This window comes from Molothrus aeneus, chromosome 16 (assembly GCF_037042795.1).
Source record: "Molothrus aeneus isolate 106 chromosome 16, BPBGC_Maene_1.0, whole genome shotgun sequence".
Lineage (NCBI taxonomy): Eukaryota > Metazoa > Chordata > Aves > Passeriformes > Icteridae > Molothrus > Molothrus aeneus.
This window is the reverse complement of record NC_089661.1, coordinates 3,309,537-3,337,076: the sequence shown is the minus strand read 5'-3', so window position 1 is coordinate 3,337,076 and position 27,540 is coordinate 3,309,537. Positions and strand designations below refer to the sequence as shown.

General features: G+C 41.1%; 1 protein-coding gene across 13 annotated transcripts in view; it reads right to left on the bottom strand.

Annotated features, from left to right (window-relative positions):
• RBFOX1 (RNA binding fox-1 homolog 1) overlaps window positions 1-26,607 on the bottom strand; it is a 1,178,577-nt gene extending 1,151,970 nt beyond the window's left edge. For 5 of the 13 annotated variants that reach the window (XM_066561183.1, XM_066561188.1, XM_066561189.1 and 2 more), the window contains exon 1: window positions 26,380-26,533. In XM_066561183.1, the coding sequence (XP_066417280.1) occupies window positions 26,380-26,436 (57 nt within the window). In that variant the 5' untranslated portion in view covers window positions 26,437-26,533. Of the gene's footprint in view, window positions 1-26,379 lie in introns of all 13 variants that reach the window. The other 8 variants (XM_066561194.1, XM_066561191.1, XM_066561198.1 and 5 more) reach the window with 5 other exon arrangements.
• Between the last annotated feature and the right edge of the window lie 933 nt (window positions 26,608-27,540).

Sequence of the window (27,540 nt, the reverse complement as noted above, 5' to 3'; positions counted from 1 at the left end):
GAGGGGACACTGCTCCCACTCTAGGGACCTGCATCCACTGATTTCTGTCTTCCCAGCTTCATGCTGCAGCCTGAATTATCTCTAAATGAGACCTTTCAAAATTAGGACGCTCTCAGGCAGTAAATCTCAGCCTGCTTGTTCAACTTGCTCCATTTTTCTCTGAAGAAGCCCAATCCCAATGATCAATGGCTGTATCACTATGATCCCACGGCATCCTCATGGCACAGGAGCACAGCCCACCTGCTATTGACAGCAGGGCTCCAACCTCATTTTCCAGCTTTAATATCTGCATCACTGTGCTCTCTGCCCAACCTGCACTAATCAATGGAAACAATACTCAAGTTATAGCTGCAGCAAACTCCTGGATGTTGTTGGCTGATCATTGAACAGTGGAGTTAGAGAGCCCCCAGTAGGCTGCAAACTCAGCCCTGTTTTACCTAACAACCCTTAGGGTGCTTTACAGTAGGGCAAATATCAATTTGAATCTAAGTTTACAGAGACTGGTAGCAGCTACAGACTGAAATATGATTTTATTTTTTTCAGCTGTCTACAGTGCACAGAACACAGAGCCTTGGGGAAACATTATGGGTTAAAGTGACTTAGGTGAGATTAAAGTGATTTTTCCAATTAAACAGATACATTCGCTTCCCTTAGATAAATAAAAATTCTAAGTTATGAAATAATCTACTCCTCCAAGAGGCTGTCCTTCTCACAGCCAGCTTATCTTCATACACAAGGTTTGCATCTGAAAACCCCAGAGATCAACTTATCTTTTAAACTCAGACTAAAGCTGAACTCTGTGTCTTTACTGGAAAGTCAGTACCTTGTGAAGCAGCTTCAAAGGCGAAACCTTAATCCTGAAATGTTAGACATCAGCCTCTCAAAGTTACATTCCAGAGAATTCAGAAATTCTGTCATGAAAAATATATCACTTTTGAACTGAACTAAAATATACCTTTTATTTGCTTATTACATTGCAAATGGCCAAGACTGTAAGGAAAGTTTTCTAAAATCCATTAATACTAGAGAGTTACTAACAACCCAAAAGGACACCAACCCCCAGACCTGGATTCCTGCATTTCTTGCTGCTTCCAGATGAGTGGGGCAATGGTGCTGAAAGTGACCAAGAGTTTTAATGAAGAGTTCCCACTGCAACATCAAATGCTCCTCAGGACAGCCACAAACCCAACCAGTTGAACCCTGCAGCTTCACTGCACTTCTATTTTAAATTCTCCTGGAGGACCATGACAAAATCAGCTCAAGAGCCTTGTTGGCTGCAGATGGAGCAACACCAGGTAACAAACCAGTTCATAAGTTCTTATGGCACCTCATTATGATAATACTGAGAAGATTAAAAAAAAAAAAAGAGACAAAAAAACCAACAAAAAATCCAGTCTGATCACCTTTGAATAAGGGCCAATATCCAAAACATTTCCCTTCCTCAAGACAACATGTCTCCATAGGTTGATCACTTTGTCCTGCCTATTGTAAAAAAATTTGGAAAATAGGGAAAAAAAAAGAATCACCCACTCCCCATCTTCAATTGTCTTTACTCTAAAGGCTCACACAATATATCAATGGAGATTAATTCCAGAAATAGAAAATCTCCCCTAAGGCACTCTTTTCATATTTTCACATTCACTCAGATGGGATGAAAATGTGCCTGGTATCAAATTAAGACTGTAGGGCTGGGAAACAGATGATGCCAGATTTAACTGGGGCTTAGAAAAAGACACTTCAAGGTAACAGGAGCATCTGCTACTCCTCATTCAGGAGTGTAACAACTTCAAAAGCTAAACGACAGCAATACATGTCATTTGTACTGGCATTTTCACTCACACTTCCTTGTTAATATTGCAATTTTGGCCAACCATAAAGGCCGCATGTTTTAAGTTCTTCTTCAAGGCTGGAAAAACAGAGATGGCAGCCTAGGAGGTAAGAGAGACAAAATCCTCAATATGAAAACACAAATGCTGATGGGCAGAATAAAAATAAAACTTCCTCATCAGCTGTGACAGGCTGAGATTTCTCCTGCCCTCCCAAATAGCACAGTTATCCTGGAGTTTTCCCTTGTCTCCTCAGGAACCAGGGATTGCTAGGGCAGCATTTATCAGTGTCTCCTTAGCTTTCCTCCTTGCTGAAAATCAAAAGGGGCTTTCTGGTGGTATCTAGATTAAAAATACCCAGGGACAACTTTAAAGAGGATCTGCTGCATCTGTTGGCAGTGTTGTGTCTAACAGCAACAGATTCAGAAGAAATGAGAACAATAGTTTTCTTTGACTTCCCAAATCTGCAGGGTCAAGAAACTGAAATATTATTTTTTTCCTTAGTTTATATATTCTTGTAACCTCAACATCTAAAAAAAAAATCACAAATATCCAGCCTGTGATTCAAATACAACTCTTTTTTTCAGAAATTTACCCATAATAGCATTTTTCCAAAAAACTAAGTGGCTAAGAAGACTCAGCTGTAAAAATCATGAGAGGAAAAATCTGCAATCAGCACTGACAGAAATCCTTTAAACAGCTTCCCACTCCAAGGCACCACCTTCCATAAAACACCACTCACATCAATCAATGATTATCACAAATAGCTTGATTGACTTCTCATTTTCCAGCAGGTTTGTTTTACTCACAGACCTTGTTAATGCAGCTGGGGTTTCCCTTTTCCTTTACTCACTGCTCATCTTTATTCACCCTTAAGTGCAAGAACTTCTCATAGCTGTGTTTCTTTCAGACCCAGCTGTGTTGGGTCTATGTAGCACTGGGCAAAATATTCACCATTTCCTTTTCAGAATCTCTAGAATTATACATATATTATATATTATATATTATATATATATTATTATATATTACACTGCCTTTCCATGGTTTGCAGAAAGGGAACTTGCACTCAAACCTGAGAAACAAATGCAACATTACAGACTTGATAAAGAAGTTAAAAAGGAGCAGAAGACCTGTCTCCTGAAGGAAACTGTAAATGATTCTCTGGAAAGGTTTTATTGTTTGATCAAAAGAAAAGATCTAGTGCACAGCAGAAAAACAATTTTTTTTCTTCCCCTTCAAGCTCCCTGATCTCTGCAAGAGGAGGAATATGCAACAGAGATTTAGGGATGCTAAAGGTGTACAAACCTTCCTGTCTAAGAATGAATAAATGCTCTCCTACTGAGGGTCCTTCCTGCCAGGACTATGGGAAACCTTACAAATAATGCTCTCAGAAGTGGCTGAATTGTGGAAGTGCAACCTCAGAAACTAAGTTTTCATTTCATGCAGTGACCTACTGATGATGACAAAGCTTTTATACTTTGTCTTACATAAGTATTTAGCCTGAATTCAATTTAGAGCGTTTGCAGTGCATAACTCAGCCATCAGCTGCATGTTTTCTCTGCTTTATTTGATTTCCTTGTGCAAATCCCATTCACTGAAAGAAAAGAAAAAGAACTATTTACTGCTCTTTTTCTGGTTAATCATTCCACTAGTGTGTAGACAAATTATAAATCAGTCTGGTGGCTTAGACAGGAAAGCCTCTGTAGAATTTTTACCTGCATGTACCACAGAGAATGCCTTTGATCAAGGTTTATGAGCAAAGGCCTCTTCCCAGGGATGCATGCCAGCTCCTTAAAGGAAAATCAATACATTCTGGGAGGGAGCATCTGGAGGATTAGCTTTTGGATTTAACAAAGCATCCCTCACCCAGGGACTCAGGTCTGTTTGAAGCTTCCAGATCTTAAATCACACTTCAAATTTTAGAGTGAGCTTAATGTGTCCCTAAATACAAGTCCTAGGAATGACTTTTTGGAAAATCATTGTCCCAAGTGTTGATAGCCTTCAGATTTCCTCTTTTGTTATATCCAGATCCAGCTGAGTTATTTAGTCTTTCTATACAATTATTTCACAGCAAAAGAGGGGGGAAAAGCTCATAGAATTAAAATATTTACCTGCACTATCAGAATTAAAGCAATTTGTTAACATCAGGTCATTTGTTAATATTGGAATGGCTTTCTTTCCAGTGGGGGAAGTGAATTCTCACCCTTTTCTAAGGCACCTGCAGAAGGAATTCCTATCCCCTTTCCCTCCAGTCCACCACCTTGGTGCAGTGCTGAGGAAGTCTAAAAAGGGACAAAATTATGTAACATCTACTGAAGGCTCCCTTCCACAAGAGCTGTAGGAAAAAAAAAGCAATTTTTATTGAGCTCTGGAATCCAATAAAACACTGCAAAGGCTCTGGCACTGCCTAAAGTCATAACTTATGTATGAGTAGGAAGTCAGTTTTTACACCATATGGGTTACAAGGTTTTTTCCTTTTCATCTAGACTTTAATTTACCTTTTCTGCAGGTAAGAACTCCATACAAAGATTGTTACCTAATTAGGTATTAAACCACTGTCTCACTGTCAACAGCAATAATCCTCCCAAATACATTTGAGGATCTGGAGCAAATTGACTCAGAAATACAAAATCACCTCCTTTCCACTGAGATTTTAAACCTCACATATCAAGATCACTTTTGAAAATACAGCTTATGTTTCTTAATAATTTACATTTTATGTATTTATAAGTGAAACATAAACAATATTATTATTAAGTGTTTGCTTAAAACCCAACTATTTTATCCCCTCTAACCAAACACAAAATCTGCATGCTGGGTTTGAAAACTCCTTTTGCAGAGGGTCTAATTTATGGAGATGAGTGAATGGCTCACAGCAGCTTGGATCACACTGTACCTGATGAAACACAACAACTCAGCCATGCTCTGTGGAAAGGAGTCTGCAATAATTGCTTATTTTTCCTGCTGACCCATAAAGTACTTCTGCTACAAGCACTATGTAATCAAGTTTTATAGCAATGAGTCTTCCTCTAAGAAGAAGCTTGATTTTACTGCTTTGAATAGCAAAGAGCACCAAAAAAGATGGTGGTAGGAATTTATCAAAAGGCAGAAGAAGTCCACCTTATTTATCAGCATCAACCTGTTCTAAAATTAAAAGAAAAAGAAAACATATTGACAGCTTTTTGAGCAATCCCCAGTGAAAACCCTCCACTGCAACCCCACAGCAAGGACATGGGGAGCACAGAACAGGGAACTGCCTCCACAGAGCTGTTACTGAGTTTAGAGAATTCATCCCAGGGAAATCAGCCCCTCCCTTGGGGAAGGCATGGCTGTACCACCATCCCTGCTCTCCCACACTGCCCCTGACCAGGAGATATTAACTGGCCTCTGGTGGCCACAAAAACCTCCTGCACCCCTCTGTACTCCACTTTGGCCCATCTCCCTGCACTGCCTCTCCTCTGCAGGATTTCAGAGGGATTGTCCATAATATCATCCAAATTCTATGCTGACTCCAAATTGCTTTTCCTTCCAAAATGTGCAACAATGAAAGCCCCAGGTTATGGAATAAAAGCAAAGAGGCTTTTATTCAGAGTGAATATCAAATGTTCAGAATCTTTCCACATGCATTGCCAGCTCCAGATTTGGGAATGAGGTACTTTAATTTCCTTTCTTTAATAAAGAAGTTCTTGAGTGTGGCAGCCACGTGAAGCAGTGTCTGTGGAAAGTAGGAGGGCTCCCCTCAGAAGACACCATGTGTCAATGAGCTTTTAGGGCACAGCAAGTGCAGATCTATAGAAAAAAACTGAATAAAATCCATGCTGCTCTATCAAAGGTCAGGGGAAGCAGAACTGCACCTCTCCAAGGCTTCAGGTTTGAGCAGGATGGGCAGAGCACTGCTCTACCCTCTGCCCTCTGGGCTGTGCAGTGGGCAGGTATGGACACAGCATTCCCAAGGATGCACTCCCATGGATCACAGAACATTCCCAAGGATGTACGCCCATGGATCACACAGCATTCCCATGGATGCACTCCCATGGATCACACAGCATTCCCATGGATGCACTCCCATGGTTGACACAGCATTCCCAAGGATGGACTCCCATGGATGCACTCCCATGGGTCACACTGCACTCCCATGGATCACACAGCACTCCCATGAATGCATTCTCATGGATCACACAGCATTCCTATGGATGTACTCCCATGGATCACACAGCATTCCCATGGATGTACTCCCATGGATGTACTCCCATGGATCACACAGCACTCCCATGGATGCATTCCCATGGATCACACAGCATTCCCATGGATGTACTCCCATGGATGTACTCCCATGGATCACACAGCATTCCCAAGGATCACACACCCAGCAGGGGCTGTGCAGTGACACTTTATGAACACAGCATTCCCAAGGATGCATTTTCATGGATCACACAGCATTCCTATGGATGTACTCCCATGGATCACACAGCATTCCCAAGGATACACTCCCATGGATCACACAGAATTCCTATGGATACTCCCCATGGATCACACAGCACTCCCATGGATGCATTCCCATGGATCACACAGCATTCCCATGGATGTACTCCCATGGATGTACTCCCATGGATCACACAGCATTCCCATGGATCACACACCCAGCAGGGGCTGTGCAGTGACACTTTATGGACACAGCATTCCCAAGGATGCATTCTCATGGACCACACACCCAGCAGGAGCTGCCTGGCCTCACCTCAGCCTCACCTGGGTGTCCAACAGGCACCTCCTGCACTGACAGCCCTGGCCCTTCAGCAGAGGGCACAGCCTGAACTCTGCAGTGCTCACCCATGACATCCAGTCACTATTTCATTCTGCTTTCAGCCTTCCCTTTTTTCCCTGAGCCAGGAGTTTCTTTGGCTTTTTCAGAGAAATGATTCAGCAAGGACAGCCCAGGGCTGGTGCTCCACACCCACCCCTTCATCCTATTCCATTTGAGCTGTCCCTGTACTATGCAGACCAAAAACCAGCTCCAGATGCCACAAGCAGCAGGGAATAATGAGAAGCAGCATGCCAGGCTAGGAAAATGGAAAAGAATGTTATCTCTGATCTTAGCAAGGCCAGTCTCAGGGCAGAGTTTGGACTTCTGGGAGAGTGCTCAGGTGTGCTGCTGCCTGAGCCTTCAGTGAGCCCTGAATACAGCTGATAAAACCAGAATGCCCCAGGAAACACTGCCTCTCTTCACAGAGATAATTGGGCAGTGATAAACCCAAGCTATTCTCACAATGGTCAGGCTCCTGCTAATTACGCTGCTCAAAGAAACCCTGCTTAAGAACAATATCTTGGGCTGAAAATAAAACTTCAAGAACCACCAGGTGACTTCAGATCCTGGTTTTTGTTCAGGGTAGGGACAAGAGAGCCAGATTCAGATATTTTTCCAAGTTTAGTTATTTAGATAATGTGTGGCATTTCCTGCTCAAAGGAACCTTGGCTTGCAAGAGCTGATGTGTGGCATTGCTTGGTGTACAGATATGCTCAGGTACCTGACAAAAATTAAATAAACACAGCCCAAACCTGGAACTCCTGCTCTCCAGATGCCACTTAGTGATTCCTGAGAGGCTCACCCACCTCTGCCTGGCTTTGATCTGGGGTGAATACTGGAGTAAGACACCACTACATTTCAAAAAATAAATCTGGAAAATTAACATTTATTAATGACTGTATTCCAGGCAGGGCAAATCTCTAAGAACTATACAGCCTGAAGTCACAGGGCTTGGGGGAACTGGGATGGAAGCAAACACTGATTGCTTTCAGGTGTTTTTCATCAAAATAGTAAAGGATTCTTGGCTGAATTGTGAATAAGGGAAAGATACAAGTGACCTCACTCAGCAGCCTCATGGCTGCACAACTGACACCACCTCAGCTTCAAGTCAAGAAGATTTCAGGGAAATTTTTTCATTTTCTTCCCCAGAATAGAAGCTCATTTCCCATCTAACTTTAGTGTCAAATTTGACATTCAGAAATCAGCATCTTTAATCCAAAGGGACTTGGAAGCATATGCTACCTCTTTTGATCACCACTCCAAAATTGTTTTAAGATCTCAAGACACACACTGACAGATCTTGCCCAAATACTGCCCATATATTTTAAGAATGAGAAGCAGCAAAATCCAGTTAAATTACAGCAGAAAAAGGTAACAGTACAGGAAAAATTGTTTTAAATAGCAAAACAAACTTTAAAGCACATTTTTCAGACATAAGAAATAGTAATTTTCTTTAGAAGGCAATTTGTGCATGATAGAGCCAAATAAAATTGACACCCTTTTTAGCATACTGTACTCAAAAGCAACTCTGTCATATGTATTTTTCACTACAAATGGTATTTCTTCTGGATATATTAATTCTGGAGTTATTTGCATTACAGCTACAACACAGCATAAAGTTCCAGTATTTATAGACTAGGAAAAAGCTCTGAGGGCAGCACTGGAATTTTTTTTTTTCCTTTCCCAATATTTCAGAGTCATCATTAGAATCACCTGACTTCCCAGAGCAACACAACATAGCCATCATTATTTCAACTAATTCAACAGTGTCAGAAGTATTTGCTCAGTGACAGATCTGTGGCCAAGAGGAAGATATCAATCAAGCAAATTGATACCACTGCCTGCCTTGGAAAGGGACTTGGTGCAATTTCCACTGCAGGCATTAGGGCTGCTGAAGTTCCAGGCATGAACAGATTAGATTTGCAATTACACTGCTCATTTCCATCAGGCAATGAACCATTTGTGACTCCTGGTAATTAAATCCCTCTCAAACCAGCCTATCTTTGGATTCCTTCTACAGCAATTTGCAGGGAGTCCCCTCCACATGACATTCCCAGTGGAAGGAAAGGCTGAATTCACCCCAACAAACCCTGGCTGATGTGAGGTGGATCAACAAGTGCTGCAGTGTTTCTGAAGGAAGTCAGTGCTATCAGTGACCCATTAGCAATAATTACTTTTGCTCTAAAGATCCACTATCTGACTCTTGCTATGTGCCAGAGAAAATACAGCCATAGAGGGAGTTTTCTCCATTCCTAGATTGATAGATCTAGATATTCACTTATTATTGTTTAAATATCTGTAGTCCCATATCTGACCCTTAATTCAGTCTCCAACAAATTCAGTGATAGCCACAGCTTATAGAAACCCAAAACTGAAAAAATACTACATTTTAAATATATGCCTAATGTAGTTCAGTCTCACTGTTGCAGGACAGGAGGTTCCTGTTTCTATCAGCTCAAATGCAGCACAAGGATGTCCAATTTCATGAATTAACAAACTTAGTCCAAGACATCTTAACAAACAGACTATAAGAACTACACAGAGGATATAGATAGAGCACCTCACTAATTACAGAAGATTATTTGGTTAGGTCCAGCAGTATTTCCACAGAAAAACTAAATTCAGAGATGTTTCACATCACTGAAAGAACACATGGAATCCTTGAATGCTCTTAGTTACAAACCAGGGTAGGAAATTGTTTGCCTCTGTGGTGTGTGTGTATGATGCACATTCACCAAAATTCAACATTCACTTGGATATGTTCAGCAGTGTCTATTGCTGTTTTACTATTAGTTTACTATTGACTAATTAGCAGCATTAAAAATGCAGGTTTAGTGTGATAAAATGGCAGCTGCTGCTCATTATATGCAGGTCAAAGACAGAATTCAGTTCAGCTCCTAGACCACACTGCAGAGCAGAACATGAGGAGCAATCACTGTTGGATCACACCTCCTCTGGCAGAGCACTTCAGTTACATTTAATTACGTGGTGGTTGCATACCAGTGAGTCAAAGCAAGATTTTATGATGATGAGAAGATATTTCCATATGTACTTTAACATTTTCCAGCTCTTATGTACCAGAGATGTAGGATTCAGGCTTTTGCAGCACTTAGAGAAATATCTAAACTTAGAAATAATAAATAAATAAATAAATAATAAAACTAATAATAATAATAATTAATAATAATAGTAAAGCTTAAGAAATACCTACACTTATTTCTGTTTAGATATCTGTAGTCCCATGACCTAAAAATACCTTTAATTCAGGCTGAGGGCCTGTGATATTCAGAAACTAACATTAAATTGTCAGATGCTCACAGTTTTATACAAGATAAGAATTATTTAACAAGAGAAGATGTGTTCATACCAGTCCTCACATCACTGCAAAGAAATAGCAACACAATACAAAAAAATGCTTATATTGTCAAGTGCAAAGGCCAACAGTGAGAAGAAAAAAAGTCTGTTTAAATTTTACTCACACAAGAAACAATGGGTGTATAAATGCAACAAGAATCTCATTACTGACTTCTTTTGATTTTGTGTTAGATGCAAAGTGCCTGCTATAATATGAGAGCCATATTTAATTTCTAAAAAGAGGATTTTGCAGACACCACCCCCAAATGAATACTAAATAGCAAGGACCTGAAGTGACTTCCCTATTCAATAGCAGAGAAAATAAAAAAAATTTAAAAGAGGGGGGAAAAATGAAAAAAAGAATATTAAATCCAGAGATTTTTATTTGCACTGAGTTTTAAAAGAAAGTATGGCCATGTCACTCAAAGAAAAAATAAACCACAGCTCATATGAAACGTTTGCTTAATAACATGGTGAATGTCAGCTATAGATTTCTGCTGTAATATTAAACCTGAGGAATAAAAGTAAACAGCAAATCCCCAAGAATTATTACTCTGCAGGAAAAAGCACACACACTGAAAAACAAAAGTTCTAAGGGCAAAGCTCACACACCATATGGCAACTCCAGTGATCCCCACAGCCTGATTGTGGGGCCAGCCCCGTCCTCTTAGAGCTCAATGTTCAAGGAAAACAGAAAATCTGCGAGCCTGAAGTCTGCTCTGAGAATCTCTGAACCTCAACCACCAAATCAGATTTGATCTCTGTTTTTATACACCACAAGGAGGGTTCAGTACCACTGAATCTTTGCCATCCTTCAAAGCAGTATTTTGATAAATTGCTTCTGCTAGGAAAGGTGTAGTTGCTTTCCTGAAATCAGCTCTTCTGCATTTCCCCCCCCCCCCCCCAGGGAATAAACTGCAGCAAAGGAGAGGGGTTTGGGGAAAATTCCTGTGTTTCTGCATCTAGGATTGGCCTGCACTTCCCAGCTAAGAAGGGCTTGAACATTTGATCTCACAAACCTATAAATTTCCTTTATAAAAGTGGGCCATTTAGGCTGTCTTGCAGGTCAAAAAATAATAGATTTCTCAATGATCAAAAGTGCCATTAGCCTGCAGTTCCCTCTGAATAATAGGTCACACTCCCAGGCATGTTCATTTTCCCAGTGTCAGCTGTACAAGGATCTCAGGAAAGAGATCTGAGCTGCGTCAAGCAAGAAGTAATTGATTTGTAATCTTGTTTTCCAACAGAGCACACTTTGCTAACTAGATTCTACAGGCTCTATAAAGTGCAGAGTTATAAACTTGCCATTTTTATGGCACAGGAGCCATTAATACACACATTTGCATGTTGTTAGACACCTGAGTAATAAAGTGGCTTCATAGATCAGCAAATATTCAGAGCAGGTGGTGTTTCTATGATCTCCTAACACATCCCCCTGAGCTGCGGGAGCACGTGGCACTCAGGATTCCTCTCAGTTACTCAGCTGAGTTTTAACACAACCAAATGCTCTCCTGCTGGCTGACTGAGGAACCAGAGATTAATTTTAACCTGCTGGCAGATGAACACTAAACTTGAAGCAGTCATTCTCTCAGATATCAGCTATTGCTTGTCAGCATTGCCAGTGCTGTGCAGGGACAGCTCATTTTGCCTCTGAATGTAACAAAGAAATCAATCCAGCAGGCAGAGACCTAAAGGGACTTGGAAATGAAGACCAAAAGCTGCAGAAGGCAACTTCTTGACAAGGCAGTGAGCAGGTTTGAACCATGGTTTCAGTGCAAGAGGTATTTGCATCAATCTTTAAATACTGGAATCCTGGAAACCACCTCACCCAGAGCCTGCTGAAGATTTCCACCAAGTTTCCTGATATTATTTCCCCCACACACTGACCATGATCCAGAATACACTCCATTGGAAGCACCCTGCTGCAGTTCCAAACTGTGACAGGACTTTCTTCACCCACCTGTGACCAAGAAGGAAAAATTTGATTCTGCTGCAGCATGCCCAAGTTTTGCTCTCCTCTTCATCAGAGCAAAGAAAAAGGCACCTGACTTTGAGAATGAGAGCACATCCACCCTATTTTAAAGTGAATTTTAGGTACCACTGGTTGAAGTGGAATTTACACAGTGCTGAAAAGCACGAGTACCTCTGAGACAAAGCAGAGCCTGTGGGAGGAGCTGTGTTCCCTCCTATGTGACCTCACAAACCTGCCCTCGTTAGTGATGGAGAGCCAAATCAGGCTGTACAACTGTGTGGAAGAAAAAAAAGCAAGAAAAAAACACTTAGAAATGCCTTTCTGACTCTGTAATTAGCACAGAAATGCCTTTCTGACTCTGTAAATAGCATGGAGGCAGGTGATGCACAAGTTAGGCAAAACAGGGGTGACCACAGAACTTGTGATCAGTTTAAAAGCTGTATTAACACTCAGGGGCGCTTTGGACACATAAAGCCAGACACTTTCTGTTGTCACTGTGATGTTTTATGAAAATCCTCTTGCTGGGATTTTTTTTTCCTGAGAAACTGAGAAGTCTCAGAAAAGAAATGTAAACAATATCTGATAGCTGTGGAATGTGGAGATGGTTTACCAACAGGTGCATCTTTGATTGGTCTCATGTAAATTGTTTTTATTTGATGACCAATCCCAGGTCCAGCTGTGTCAGACTCTCTGGCCAGTCACAAGATTTTATTATTCATTCCTTTCTAGCCTTCTGATGTCTCCTTTCTCTTTCTTTAGTATAGTTTTAGTATATTATTTTCTTTTAATATCATATATATCATAATATAATAAATCAGCCTTCTGAAACATGGAGTACTGGGGACCCTCAAACACCACCACATTCTGTGAATGAGGAGCTACTCAAGAGCAGCAAATTATCCCTTCTGCCCTGGGGAGAACATGCCCAGCCCCAGCTGCCAGCACAGCTCTGGGAGCAGCCTGCCTGCAGGAGAATGACTGCCAGGACCTGAGCAACCAGGGGTTTTTGGGGTTTTTTTTGTTTGTTTGTTTTTTTGTTTGTTTGGGTTTTTTTGTTTTGGTTTCTTTTTGTTTGTTTTAGCTGATTTATCATCATTTTTTAATTCATTGCTTCCACACGGGTTTTATTCCAAAAATGGCTTTTCAAAGGGTTTTGGTTTGGGCTGTGCAGCACATTGGGTTTTTTCCCTTTGGTAAATGGAAGTTGTACTTACATAGCAGATGCCTCAAAGAAAATGTAAAGAGGATGGGGATTCTGTCCCTCAAAAATATGCTATTACTGTGAATTCTTTTTAAAAATGCTAATTGCATCTGGCTCACCACTTCACAGATGGATGGAGCCTTTTCTGTGAAGATGAGGCCTGTGCACAGAGAGCCCATCAATGCCACCAAACAGGTATGAAGAGCAGACACCCACCAGTAATTGATGCTGAATAAGTTATGTCAAGATTGCCTTGCTGTAAGAGTTCCAAGTGTTTACTTGAGCTTCCCAAATCTACATCTTTTATAAAGAGCAATGGAAGAGGAGAATGAAGAAACTCGTGCAAAATGGACATTCAATCTTCATCTCAGTAAAAATTAAAATTTTTCTTCAAAGAACATTCCAAATAGTGACAGGAATATTTTAGCACTTGTCCTCCAACCCTGCTCAAAAAAAGAAATTAAGTCAAATCCCTATGAAGTGCTTGAATTCATCCTGCTACAAATGCTCTTAAAGTTCCTAAAATTATTTTGTAAGTCCACTGAAAGGAAGTAAATGATCCATCCCCACTTAGTGCCAGCAGCTGCACACCCCAGGTTTTGCTGATACAGTAGGTGAGGCCCCCAGTGCTGTGAGCTCACCTGCCTGGCAAGCAGAACTCAAAAGGTTATTGATAAATAGGATAAACAAAACCATTTGTCACAGTAAAGGCTGCTCTGGCAATCCACTTAAAACTTCCCTTGATTTAAAAGATTTTTCTTTCAAGCAAGTACCAATGCTTCTAAGCCTCCAGTTTTTGAATCAAGTCTCTCATTAACACTTTGTTTTATTCTTGAAATTCTGTACAGCTGAAGTGATGGAATTCTTTCAGAAACTCAGCTTTACTAAAAGTTCAGCTTTTCATTTACTTTCTTGTGTAGCAGCTTACATTCCTGTTTGCAGTCTTACAGATAAATCTGTCGCTAAAATATCACCCAAACAGCTTAAAATGTAGAAGTTAACAGAAAAACTGCATCTAAAATTGCTACTTTTATAATATGATTGAAGGCAGATTCATGATGTGAAGGGAAAAAAAAAAGAGGTTTACTTACAATTTAATACTTGGAGTTGGTAATCCAAGAGTAGCTTTATGATAAATCCTACATATTCCTTAGAAGATTTAGAGAGTTTCCATATATATACACACTTTTCTCATGCTAATTGTACAATTTCTTGTATTTCTTAGTGTTAATCTCTTGGCAAATTTTATAATGCTTAAGGTGACATTTGGCAGTTGAGTCCCCACAGATACAACTGTTCTCATTCTTATAGAAACGAATTTCTTTTTTTCCTCATAACAGGTATGGCCTAAAGAACATGATAAGTGATAGGAATCAGCTTCAGGATTATTCAATTCCTTTATTTAATTAATTCCTTTATTTATTTAATTAATTAATATAAATATAATAAAAATAATATTAATTTATTTATTGATTATTTTTATTAATTATTTTATTCCTTTATTTAATTATTTTATTCATTTATTTAATTGTTTCATTCCTTTATTTAATTATTTAACTCCTACTAAGCAGGTAGTGCTGGCTACTTTCTTTTCCCATTGCAGCCTTCCAGCATTTACAGTGGAATGGTAGAATGGCTATTTAGTGTTTATAATAATAAATAATTGTTTATAGTGTTTATAATAATAAAGCATATATTAATAGTGTTTATAATAATAAAGCAAAGTAGAAGAAAGCAAACTGACAGTGCCACAATATAATAAAAGCAGGTTTGAAATTCAGCTCCTTAATTGTCACAGACATATTTTATGAAAAATCCTTTCATTAGGATTGTTTCTCCTGAGAACCTGAGAAGCTTCAGCTTCTCCATGTTTTCCTGCTTTGGAATGTGATTTGGAGAATTGTTTACCCAGCATGTGAAATTGTTTTTACTTGATGACCAATGACAGCCATCTGGGTCGAGGCTGTGAGCAGTCACAAGATTTTATCATTTATTCCATTCTTTTCCTTGCTAGTCTTCTGATGAAATACTTTCTTCTATTCTTTAGTGGAGTTTTAATAATATATCATTTTCTTTTAATATAATATATATCATAAAATAATCAATCAGCTTTCTGAAACATGGAGTCAAGATTCTCATCTCTTCCCTCGTCCTGGGACCCCTGCAAACACCACCACATTTGGTGACCTCGAGTGAGGAACATTCCCACACTTAGTCACTCAAGGAAATTAAAATATTCTTATCAGGTAGATGAACAGGCTGGGATGAACAGGCTTCCAGTAGATGGAAGTAGAAAGTGCGTCCTTTCTCTAATTAGCAGCTTTTTCTTGCAGCTCCCAAAGTCTCAGGTAAGAGGCAGAAGCCTGAGAGCTGCGCTGGCTCCTGAACACAAAACCCACCCTGGGAGAGGGGACACCAAAGGGCAGGGGGGCTGAGGGGAGGAGGACAGGAGAGAGCCAAGGGGGTTCCTAAATACCAGCATTCTAAAAACAGCTGCAGAAAGGACAGTGAGGGTGAAGCATTGATTTGTGCCCTCACTGGAGGCAATGGGATAATGGCCTCAGCACCTGGTTTGGGTTTCAGAGCCCCCTGGGTTATTCTGGGACGTGACCTTTCTGCAGATGCACACTGAGACATCTTTGATCAGCTCTCTGATCTTGCTGCCAACCTCTCAGGCCAGAACCATGCAACAGAATTCCAGCTGAACAAAGCTGTGAGACTTCCCAAAGTGCCTGGATCAGAAAAGGCACTTCCAGTCCTCTCAGTTCATTTAGTAATTACCAAATATTGGGACACAGATTTATTGGGACACAGATTTGTCTGCCCCAGACACTGGAGCTGGTTTGCAGTGCCAGCCTGCCCTGTCAGAGGAGGTCACACCCACACATCTGCACCTAAGGCAGCAGTGACAATTCAGACATCTGGGCACATTTTCCAGGGAGAAATTTTTTCCTTCCACCTCTGCCAGCCCCGTTCTCCATCAGAGGTGCCAACAAACAGCCAGAGCTGTGCCAACACCTCCAGGGGAACTCCCTCTCTGCCTGCTGACGGTCCCTGACCTCCCTGTGCCTGCCCCAGAGCCCCCAGGGGTGATTCCAGACCCTTCCAGAGGGAGATTTCTGGTCCCTGGCATTTAGACCTCAATCATTCAACCCCTCTGCAGCATGCAGGGCACTGGGCTTTTCCTGCTCCCTTCCCAGCACCATCACACCCTCCCCTGCACTGACCAGGCAGCTGCAGAACCAGAATTTATTTCAGCCACACAGCTGGGCTTTTTCTGGGGGCTCTTTCCTCATTTTGCTTTGGTGAAAGCTTCCCTGCTAACAATGCACACTGCACACACCCCCAAGGGAACAGCCTCAGCAGCTGTTCCAGACACCCAGTCCCAAGGCACCACACAGGGTCTGAGTCACAATTATCCAAACTGACCTCTCAGCTAGGAAGATTAAGGGTCTTGGAAAGTTATCACTGGGTGGGGCAAAATTCATTTGTCAACAGATAACAAGATATTAATTTAGTTTTGATTTTTTGCCTCAGTTACATAATGATTTTTTTTTTTAAATCAAAATTGAGCAACCACTCTGAAGTACTAACATATCACCTCCATGTTGGCTTGTGTGCACAGCTACACAGGACACTTTAAAATGAATTAAAACTGAGCAGATAAGGGACAAAATAAAAAAAAGGAGCAGGAGCAAAGTCATTCTAATTAAGATGCCTCTGCAATCAACATCCCACAAGGATCTGTTCTTCCATGAATATTATTCAGTGATTTTTTTTTTTCCCAGTGAATTGGAAAGCGAGTATGTATAAATCAAGGCATTGGTAATTTTCAGACAATTTTAATCAAATTGCAGTCATAAATTCTGGGCTTGTCTGACAAAAATACACTTCCATGTGGGCAAACACAGAATGTTTAGTGGCATTGGCAGCTGTTGGTAAATGAACCTGGAGCCCAGGCCAGAGCAGTACCTAAACCATTGATATATTAACAGGGGACATCCAGCAGAATCAGCTTTCTGCAAAAAATGTTGAACTTGCAAAGAGGCAGCGAGGGCACGGATGAATTATTTCAGATGGGGAGCACAGACCTGCAGGATGGAAAACAGCACATGGATCCAGATGCTTGGCTTATCCAGGAGGAGGAAATGAGTTTATTCCCATCATGGGAGTCAATAACATCTGGTGCAAAACAATCCACTCAGGCTGGAATGAGCAGTTGGGCAAATTCCAACTCCAGGCAAGGATTTATATTTTTATTCTAAGAATAATTATCTACAGCAAGAAATTTACCTGGAGACTTGAGGAATCGTCTGTGACCTGAAGGCTTTAATCAACAGTGGCTGTTTTTGTAAAAAATTCCATTTTCTGGCTCAAACAGAATTTAGGAAGATGGAATTAACTTTTACCAGAAACCAGGGTTTAGCAGTCAATTCTAGCCTTGAAATCTAAGAAGGATTTGAACATGGGTGGCCAGGAACAGCAACCTTTATGTAACATGTGTAACACAACACTTGCTAATTAGAAGAAAATATTGCCACATCACCAAAAACTATTGGTTTTGTGCCTTCAAGACCTGGAAACTAGCCCATAGTGAGAGAAAGAAATTTTGCTCTGCTGCTTTTCCAAGAATCAGTCTTTTTTTTTTTTTTTTGAGTTAATGCAACAGCTTTCTGTAATGTCATTATTTATTTTAAATTAAATAAAAAGTGATTAATTGCTCAATCAGCATTCTTTCCATTTCATATGGACTCCTGTAATTCACAGACAGTTTCTAAACATAACAGTCAATGATTCTGCCCTCTGGAGACAGTGAAAAGATTAGGGTTTTTAGTTGAAATAAATATTTCAGTGAATGAAAAAACCACCTCTCAGCATCTCAGAACAGATGTTACTTCCCCAGTGCATTATTGATAAGAATGTTTAATTTCCATTTAGTTGTGGCCCAACTCAAGGAACTATGACAGTCTCAGTGTGGTGACTTCGTAATTTTACATACTAAATCCATTTATATTTTTTTGTGATTAGCCTTCATTTTGTGGAAAATAACATTCCCTGAAGATAATACATGTTGAATGCACAGTACAACTCAGCTAAAACAGGAATTTACCAAACTATTTGTAGAGAGTAAAAAGAGTGGAAACTTTGTAACAATTTGTTAATTTTTCACCATCTCATTATGCTTCAGGGTAACCAATATCATCAAATTAATTGCGGGATCTGGGGAAATGCAGAACCCCTTCAGTGCATCCACTCATGGCTGACCCTGTGCTGTCCTTGCTCAACTGTTCAAGGCAAAACAGAACCCTGGGAAAACACAGAGCCCTTCTAGTCCATGCCAGGCCTGATTCCATGGTGTCCCTGCTCAATCCTTGTTAGGATCCTGCACAATCCTTGCCATAAAACCTTGGACACCCAGGACCTTCTCTATCTCACCTTTCCACTCCTGTCCAGGGACCAACTCAGTAAAGAAAGATCTTTCTGTGACATGAGGGACCAGAGCTGTGTCCCTTCCTAGGGATCCTAAAGCCATATCCCTGTGCAGAAGGGCTGGCATCCAGTGTATTGGAATAAATTCCAACATATTGGAAACATGCAGGGAAAAGCCAGCAGGTGAAAGAATAGATTGTGTAAGAAGTATGGTGCTCAGGAAATCTTTTTCATTTAAACAAGTTTTGCTTTTCAGGCTGGAATGAAAGTATCCTTACCAAGGACTGCAGACACTTCTCATTGGCTTGTGAATCTTAGATGACCTTTATTAATTATCAGTACAACTAATTGAGAATTACTTAATTATCTAGCACTTAGAGTCACCAGTTTAAGTCACTCAGCTGTTGCACACTCCTACACCAAGCTATTTGAATTTTGCTGGCAGTGACCAGCAGGCTCACAAGCTCTGGACCAGTTATTCCCATTTTAAAGGTATCTTAAAGTGCCAGAAGAAAAGAGATCAGAACATGAGACAACCATCAAAAGTAAACGTTCTGTACTCTGAATTTAAAGGATGAGATCCTTTCTAGTGTAGACAAGACTGCCTGTAACTCCTTGGGCTGTTTAGGAAGTGCACAGTGAGGAAAGCATTAGAACATCAGAACACATTAAGTGCATTCCTGAGGGGGAAATTACATGGGTGGCAGTGCAGCAGATCCTGCAGCCTAATTTAATGGAACAAAATAGGGAACTCTTTGGTAATAATGCATCCCAAATGAGTCTGAACATTGAGTACTCCACAGGAAAGGGACAGCCAGGGAAGCACCAGCCTGATTCCATTTTCAATTTTTGCATAGCTTCTGGGCTTATTCCTTATTGTTGTAGAGAGGGCTAATGACTAAGACTGCAAATATTAAAAAAGAACCAAAGTAAAGTAAATAATTTTATTAATCTTTACATCACAGAGACTTGAAATAAAAATATTTTCCTGGCTGACATTGGCATACAGAAGGAGAAAGCGTAGCAAATAAGAGCAATATATAAATATCTTAATTTCATATCTCCTCTAATTCAACATAGATCACAAATGTCTTCTTTTGCACTCTGGAGAATTTTAATGCATTTGTAATTTCAATCAAAAGTAATATTCCAGTCATTCTATACAAATTGTGATATTAGGCAATTGATTAGTCAAACTGGGATAGAAATGCTCCATGAATGTTCCTTATCAGTGAAATTGAACTTCCAATGAGTAAACACAACTGGCCAATGTTGCCTTGGTAGAAATTGCTTGTTGAAAACAGGCAGTTATTTGCTGAATTAAATTAAAATTCCCTCATGACAAAATAATAGGATAATGCACACAAAGCCCTTAGCTTTGCACACTTAGCCCCTGCCATCTAGTGCAGCTACAGGAAAAAAGGCAAAACAAGGTCATTCATGAGGGTCTCCTTCTGCTGCCTTGCCTTGTCTCAGGCAATTCCTTGCTGCAATTATTCCTGCCCAGGCTGCAGTGCCATTGTTTGCTGCCAGTTTGCTGACACCAGCCAGAGGTTAACAGGAGGATGAATCAGTTTTAGGGAGAACATTTCCCTCCAACTTGTTCTTGTTCTTGGAATCAAGTCCAAACTGATTTTTGAGTTATCCACACCTTTCTACCAAAGCTCCTTTACCTTGATTTAGCAAATATTCCTGTGGAAGGAACACCAGCACCTTGTATCAATACCACCACTGACTTCTAAAGAATTATCATCTCCTTTCTTCCCACTTGCAAAGGCAAATAATTATGTCTCTGTCCTGGATCACAGAACTTGATTGTGCTCTGAATCAAAACAAAAGCAGTAATTCCAGCATCTATCACAGTCTGCCTAACAAGTCAATAGAGTCAATCCTTAAGTTATCCTCTAATTAGGTAATCAGACCCCAAAAAGGAAAGAGAGGAAAGGCAGATGCAGTCTGCAACACGTTCCAAGTGTCCTGCTCTTCAAAACACTTTAAATTTATGGTGCTCTCCTAAAACACATCCATTCCATAATGTCTGAGGAGAAAAGGAACTCAATAGATTGAAACACTGTTATAAAGAGGAAAGAAAAAGAACTAAAGCACAGCCTTGACAGCAGAATGGTTCAATCTGCTTAGAACCCTGAGAGTCAAAAATCAGCACCTTAAATTGGACTCTCAGCCCAGACAAACCCACCATTCCAGTTCCCCCCTTCTCAAACACATCTCCTCTTTAAAGTAATATTTATAAATACAATCATGATCACAAAGCCATACACACACAAATTAGGTTTTGTAATAAACCAACTGTAAGGAGCAAATAAATGTCCTAAACCAGAAAATCTATGAGAAACTGCATTAACACAGTGAAATGCACTGGACTTTGCCACTGTGGCAATGCACTGAAAGGTCAAACTGCCAGACTTCAGATCCAATTCCTACACTTCCTTCTATGTTTTATGGATGTATTTAATGAAAAACTCCTGAGTTATTGAGTCAAAAATTACTTTAACCCAAGCTAAGCATAAGAGATAAAAAAAATGTGTGTTTCACTCATCAAGATTAACACCATTTTCAAATTCAACACCTCCTAATATCTTTGTTATTTACCCCAAGCCCTCCCAGGACAGCAGCTCACTCTGCTGAAGGCACACACTGGAGTTTCTGCAGTGAATCCAGATGGGGCTCAGTTCCTACATCCACACCTGGTCTTGACAGAGCTTTTAATTTGATACCATGAACCCAAACCCATCCTTCAAACAGGGGAATTTTGTCTTGAGCTGAAGCTCCAAGCTCATATCCTAATCTCTAGAAAACCCTTCCTCTGCTCCTTCTGAGTGATCAGCTTTTCAACGTGTGTTCCTCACCTTTCCAAGGAATGTTCTTCCACACCCTAGGAATACTCAGAGGAATTACTCAAAGTAATGACAAGGTACAATTTGTTCTCTGTGCAAAGACAAGGGCATTGCATAGCACATAACATCCCCCCATCTAAACTGGGTTTACATCAACATCTGAGATTTGGAAGGCTGGATCTGCCACATGATACAAGTTTGGTGTAGTGAGTTCTTCAGAGTTGATCAGCAAAACCAGTTTTCCCTTCCTACAAAAGTCCTAAGCACTTTTTCAGATACTTTCCTCACATTTACTTTTAAAACATGACAGTCCCAAAACTGAATAAAGATGTTACTTCTGATGTTAGCAACAAAAAGTAGCATTTTTTCCTTCAAGGTACCCTTTCCTCCTTTCACAAAGTATTCACAAAGGCCAGTAAAAAAAATTTAAACAGTACATTAATTCACAAATGCATTCTAATCATTTTGAAAGTTGTTTAAAAGATAAAAGTTCAAGCTCTCCCCTGGCTCAGGTGGCATTAGTGATGAAAACATAGTTTAGGAAGCTGTGTGCTGTGGGAACAGTACAGAAATCAAACCAAACCCAGGAAGTTTAGTATTGTTTTCTAAACTCGGCACAAATATTTATGGGGGGAAAGTTTGGATCGTAACAAAAGAGGCCTTGTGGATACAGAAATATCTCTGCACCAAAATCCAATCAAACTTCACCAGGCATATGCACAAAGAGTTGGTTAAAGAGAGATTAAAAAGGACTATTCTTGAAAGAGAAGGGTGCATGGATCACAAGGATCCACACTCCTGATGATTACTCGTGGCTAACTGTGAGTCTCCCAGAGTTACTCATGGGTAACTATGAGTCTATCTCATGTCTGTCAGCCCAGGAAGAAGTCAGAACTTGCATGTTTAATTCTTCATTCACTTCCCATTTCAGAAAATACAGCTTTAGCCTGATTTAACAATTTCCAGAGTGTGGTCAGGGGTAGGGTGACAATCAAAGCTGTGGCATCACAGAGCTGACAGCTGTGCTCATCCTCCAGGCACACAGCTGGGGATGGAATTCACCAGAGCCCCTGGTTAAAGAGTTTTACCCAAACTCTTGATGAAAAGCAGTGATTCACTGGCTCTCCCCAAGGCCAATTCCCCACCATCTGCACCCAGTGAAGGGTTTCTCAAGTTGAACCTCACTGCAGCCCCTAGGTCTGAACCAAAGGCTTCATCCTGATGCTCTGCCAGGAAGAAACAACACAGAGGGAGCAATTCCAGGGCCTTGGACTGTGTGATCCACACCTGCCACAAGCAGCTTCCTCACCGTAATGAAGGCAATAAAAGAGAAGGCAAGAAGCAAATTATTTTAATAGATACCTAAATTAACAATTCCAGTTTCACTCCTGGGCCTTAGGCTGGAAATGGGGGTGTGTGTTCTATTGCCATCTGATGGGGCAGTTTTCTTTATCTCTCCCCCAGCCAATCCTCCCTGCAGGAGATCTCTGCTGTCCATGGCCACTGAGTGTCCCTGCAGGGCTGATCCAATCCCATCATCCCATGGGGAGATGCTCCGCCCAGGGGAGGAGCCAAGCATTCCTACCTGGATCCAATCTGAGGTGCTGGGACAGCACAGCAGCCTTTGCCCAGTGCATTGCCAGAGGAGCAGCTTCTGCTGCCCTGCATGGCCAGAGGGAGCCCAGGCCCATCTCCAGCAGCCCTGGAGCTGCAGAGGAAACTCCCCCCTTGTGCAGGATCCCTGCTCCAGCAGAGCCACAGCTGGCACTGCAGGAGGGCTGAGCCCCCATGGGATGGGGCTGTGCCACCCCCTGACACACAGGGGACAGGGCATGGTCTGACTCTGGCAGTGGGGTTTTGTATTACTGCTTTTGGTTTTGGGGTTTTTTTTTAATTTTTCCCAATAAAGAACTGTTATTCCTATTCCCATGTCTTTGCCTGAGAGCCCCTTAATTTCAAAATTATAATAATTTGGAGGGAGAGGTTTGTATTTTCCATTTCAGGGGAGGCTCAGCAGACACCTGGCTTTCCAAACCAAGACACCCTGTTACTGCACTAAGCAGTCCCCAGCCCTAAGGGAAGGAGTCTCCCCAGTGACTCCTCCCTCCTGCTGCCAAATGCAGCCCCTCTTTGCCAAGGCAGGGAAGGGAGCTCTGTCCAGGGGCACAAAGATCCTTCTGCACAACCAACCCGTGCCCAGCAGCTGCTCCTGCTGCAAACTCAGCATGCCAAGGAAATGCCCACATCACTCCAGGAGCATAAAATATACATTGTGTCTGCATTCCCCAGAATCCAAGATTCCATAATAAGTGGGATAATGAGCTGGAGCAGCTGACCAAGGTAGATTTCTTCCTTCTGAACCCAAGAATGATATTGGAAGAGGTAAATAGCAGTGGAATAAACAGAGAAATAGCACACACACTGTGCTGATTTTTTATTACGAGTCCAAAAATGAGTCAAAGCCTATAATTTCTTTTAAATGTCCTTCTTTAAAGTGGAAGACATAATGGACTATTAGGAAATGTTCCTCCAATGCATGCATTGATTACCCATACCACTATGCCTATAAAATAAAGATTCTTCTAAGCACAGAAATGAAGTCATTCCAGTGTTTCCTAAGGGCACACAGTCCATCTTTCCCAGCAGCTTGCTCTCTGCAAGGTGACAGACACTTACAGCCATTGTTGAACAAGCTTTTATTGCTTTGAGAAAAAATTTAATGTTAACAGAATTTCAAATGTCACCTAATTAATTTCTAATAATGCCTCCAAATCAGACAGATTTAAAAGGGCAAAAATATTACTGGAACTTGATATCAAATGTAGTGCAACATCCCAAGCCAGAATCTACTCAAGTGAGGGGAAAGAAGAGCTTCATTAAGCTTTGATGAGTTCTGAATCAAACTCAGCTTAATTTTTGGAGATACTATAACAACAATTATTTTATTATAAAAACTATTTAAGAATTGATTTTGGGAAAGCAAAGTAGTGAAATAATTGTTCATTAACTGATTTGCTTTGTTAATATTTTTAACAATCCCCTGATGAAAAACTAGAATGTAAAGTTGGAGAAGCTATACCAGGTCCATGAAAGGACAAAAAAAAAGGACAGGTATTAACTAGCACAGAACTTTGCTGGAGTAGCAGAACATAAATAAGGGGCTAAACCAGATTGGGCAGAGCCCAGTGATTCAGGTATGCATCATTCTCATATATTCTGCATGATCCCTTAAAAGACAAAGTCAATTTATTCAATTAAGGCTTATTTTTCAGTAATTTCCTCATTAGGTGTTATAGTAAGATGTACCATCAAAAAGACTTACCCCAGCCCATAGTGGTGTTCACTTCTAGATATTTATCACAAAATAGAATGGATTTAAAACCTTTACTCCCAGGTAAAAAAGAAAAAAACAGCCAAAAGCGAAGGTTGTGATTGGAGCAATTAACATGCCTGTAATTTGCACTTATTTTGGGGAAAATAAGTCTCTGCCAGAAGTGGTGTAAGAACAAGAGTGGTACTTCACTGTCTGAGAGTTAAAAAGAACCTAACTTCATAAAGCATTGGAATCCCAAAACACAGAGCAAAGTGCAACTCTCTGCAGTTACATGGCTTGATAAAAGATTTCTGCTTGGATAAACAAACCAACACTCTACACACATTTTAAATACTTCTGTAGCTCGTGAAAACTGTTGCATTTAGAGATGACCTTCCACCAAGAACGAACCAGATAAACTCGATTTCAAATGCTTTTAAAATCTAAATCCTACTGAAACACTGGACATCTACTTAGCTCCTCATTTGAGAAAGCCTGTCTAAATTCAGGATATCAACCCCAGGAGAGAAAACAACCCACATTCCAGAAAACTTCTGGATAAAACCAGTGCACTGCAATCTCCAGCAGCTCTTAAGTGAGCTCTCAAGCTACACTCTCCCCCTATGACAACTCACACAGGAAACATCCCCCACCCCAGACACTGTCCCCACCACCCTCCCCCTGTATTTCTGCCCGAGGGAAGCAGCCAGGATGTGTGGAGGAAAAGTACCTGGCCTGAATTGCACCAGGAGGGGCAAAGCTTCAGCTGGCTGGGGATCCAAACGTTCTCCCCTGAGCTCTCTGCTGTGCCTCAGAAGCTGCTGACAGGCACAGGAGCTGAGCTGAATAACCAGGCAGCAAAGTTACCCTTGTGTAAACATCTGCCAGGGCTGGTGTTTATACAGGCAACTGCTCAGCAGCCCTTCTTTGGCAAAATCTCACCAGATGAGATCTCTAACCACCAATTCTCCTTCTCTCCTGGAGGCTGTACCCCCATCCCCAGCTGTAAAACTGCTACTCAACATCAATGCACTTCAAAGTCTGACTGGACAGACTGATAAACAACCAAAACTGTCCAATTTCTGAATGGACAGACTGATAAATAACCAAAACTGTCCAATGTCTGATGGACAGACTGATAACCAAAACCGTCCAATGTCTGATGGACAGACTGATAAATAACCAAAACTGTCCAATGTCTGATGGACAGACTGATAACCAAACTGTCCAATTTCTGAATGGACAGACTGATAAACAACCCAAACTGTCCAATTCAATGCACCCATCCTTACCCAATTTCTAAATGGATATAGGGAGCTGGAAAGCAAGTTAAGCTGTTAATATGCCTTCTCCCCATGAAAAAAGAAATCACTCCTCTGACACACACATCTTGCAAGCACCTGATGTGAGAGCCAGATAAAAACACACACTCCTGCACTAAAAAGCGTGCAGGCAAGATCAGAAATTAAAGAGGACCATGCTTATGATCTCAGTGAGATGGGACACTCGATTTCATTCATCCTGCTCTTCCTGATGCCCAATTACCAACTTCAGGATGACAGATAATTTCAAAGGTAACCTCCCGGCCCTTCCCCCTTTCCCTGAGCCACTGAAGATGCTCACTTACACTTTTGCCTTCACCTCCTCCTTCGGGCACGGGCTCTTCTCTGCCTGAGCAAGGCATTATTGCATCTTCTGCTGCTGCTTCCCTGTCCTTTCCACCGCTCCCTGCTTCATTCCCCAGCTTCAGCCTCTTTCCCTCAGGCTGGGAGTCATCCACATCCTCCCTTCTTATCCTGCCATCTCTGCCTCGCTGCTTCCCCGCGTCTTCTGGGCTGCTGCAGGAATTTGACATTTTCAAAGTGTTGCGGACTTTTTTTTTTTTCCTTAAAGGAGAAAAAAAAAAAAAAAAAAAAGGCAGCTGAAGCTGCCGTTTTGAAAAGGGGATTTGGCTTCCGAGAGCTGCGATGTGCTGTGGCTCCCGTTAGAAATTCGGGTGCTGTGCAGGAGCCGGAGCTGTTTCTCTGCCGCCCTCTCCTGCCGGCTGCGAGCGCTGAGCGCGGCCGGAGCCGCCGCTCCTCAGGAGCAGCAATAACCTTTCCTTTATCGATTGCATGCACGCTGCTGCTGCCAGCGACAAAACCCTCGGATTTCTCTTCTCCCCGATCCACGGAAATTGGCTTTCCTCAAAGTACAAAATATTAGCTGCACCGTCTTTAAATCCAAATTTACGTCTGTGCCCCAGGGGTGCTGAGGACTTTGGTTATAGACTGGTGGTGATGCCAAGAGTAATTTACCCATTAAAATGCAAAGGTGGCCTTAAGTCCAAGCAGCTTCTTTCAAAATAATTTCACTTCAGGTTTAGGGGTGTTTTTTATAAGGATATCCTCACTTTGTAAATTAACCTTGCACCATCTAAATCCACATTCCACACTGTAATACAAATTTCACATAACATTCTGGTCCTAGAGCTGTAGGGATGAGATTAAATGAGACTAGGACAACACAACAGGACATTCTGGAGGCTTTTTTTGCTCTCTCAGACAATTTATTAGAAACACCACCACACATAACCATCAGTTTGGTGCAATATTTGAACCTCTTAAAAAAAAAGTAACCAAGTGCTTTGACATACAGACTGCAATGTGCTGCTCATTCTTACAATAGAGAAGGCAAGATGAAGTAGAAGCTTTTTTAAAAAAAAAAAAAAAACAATGTGAGTCCTGTTTTCTCACACTTAAGCACTTTTAGATTTAAATGAGGCTCCTTATATCTTGCAGGGGGAAGT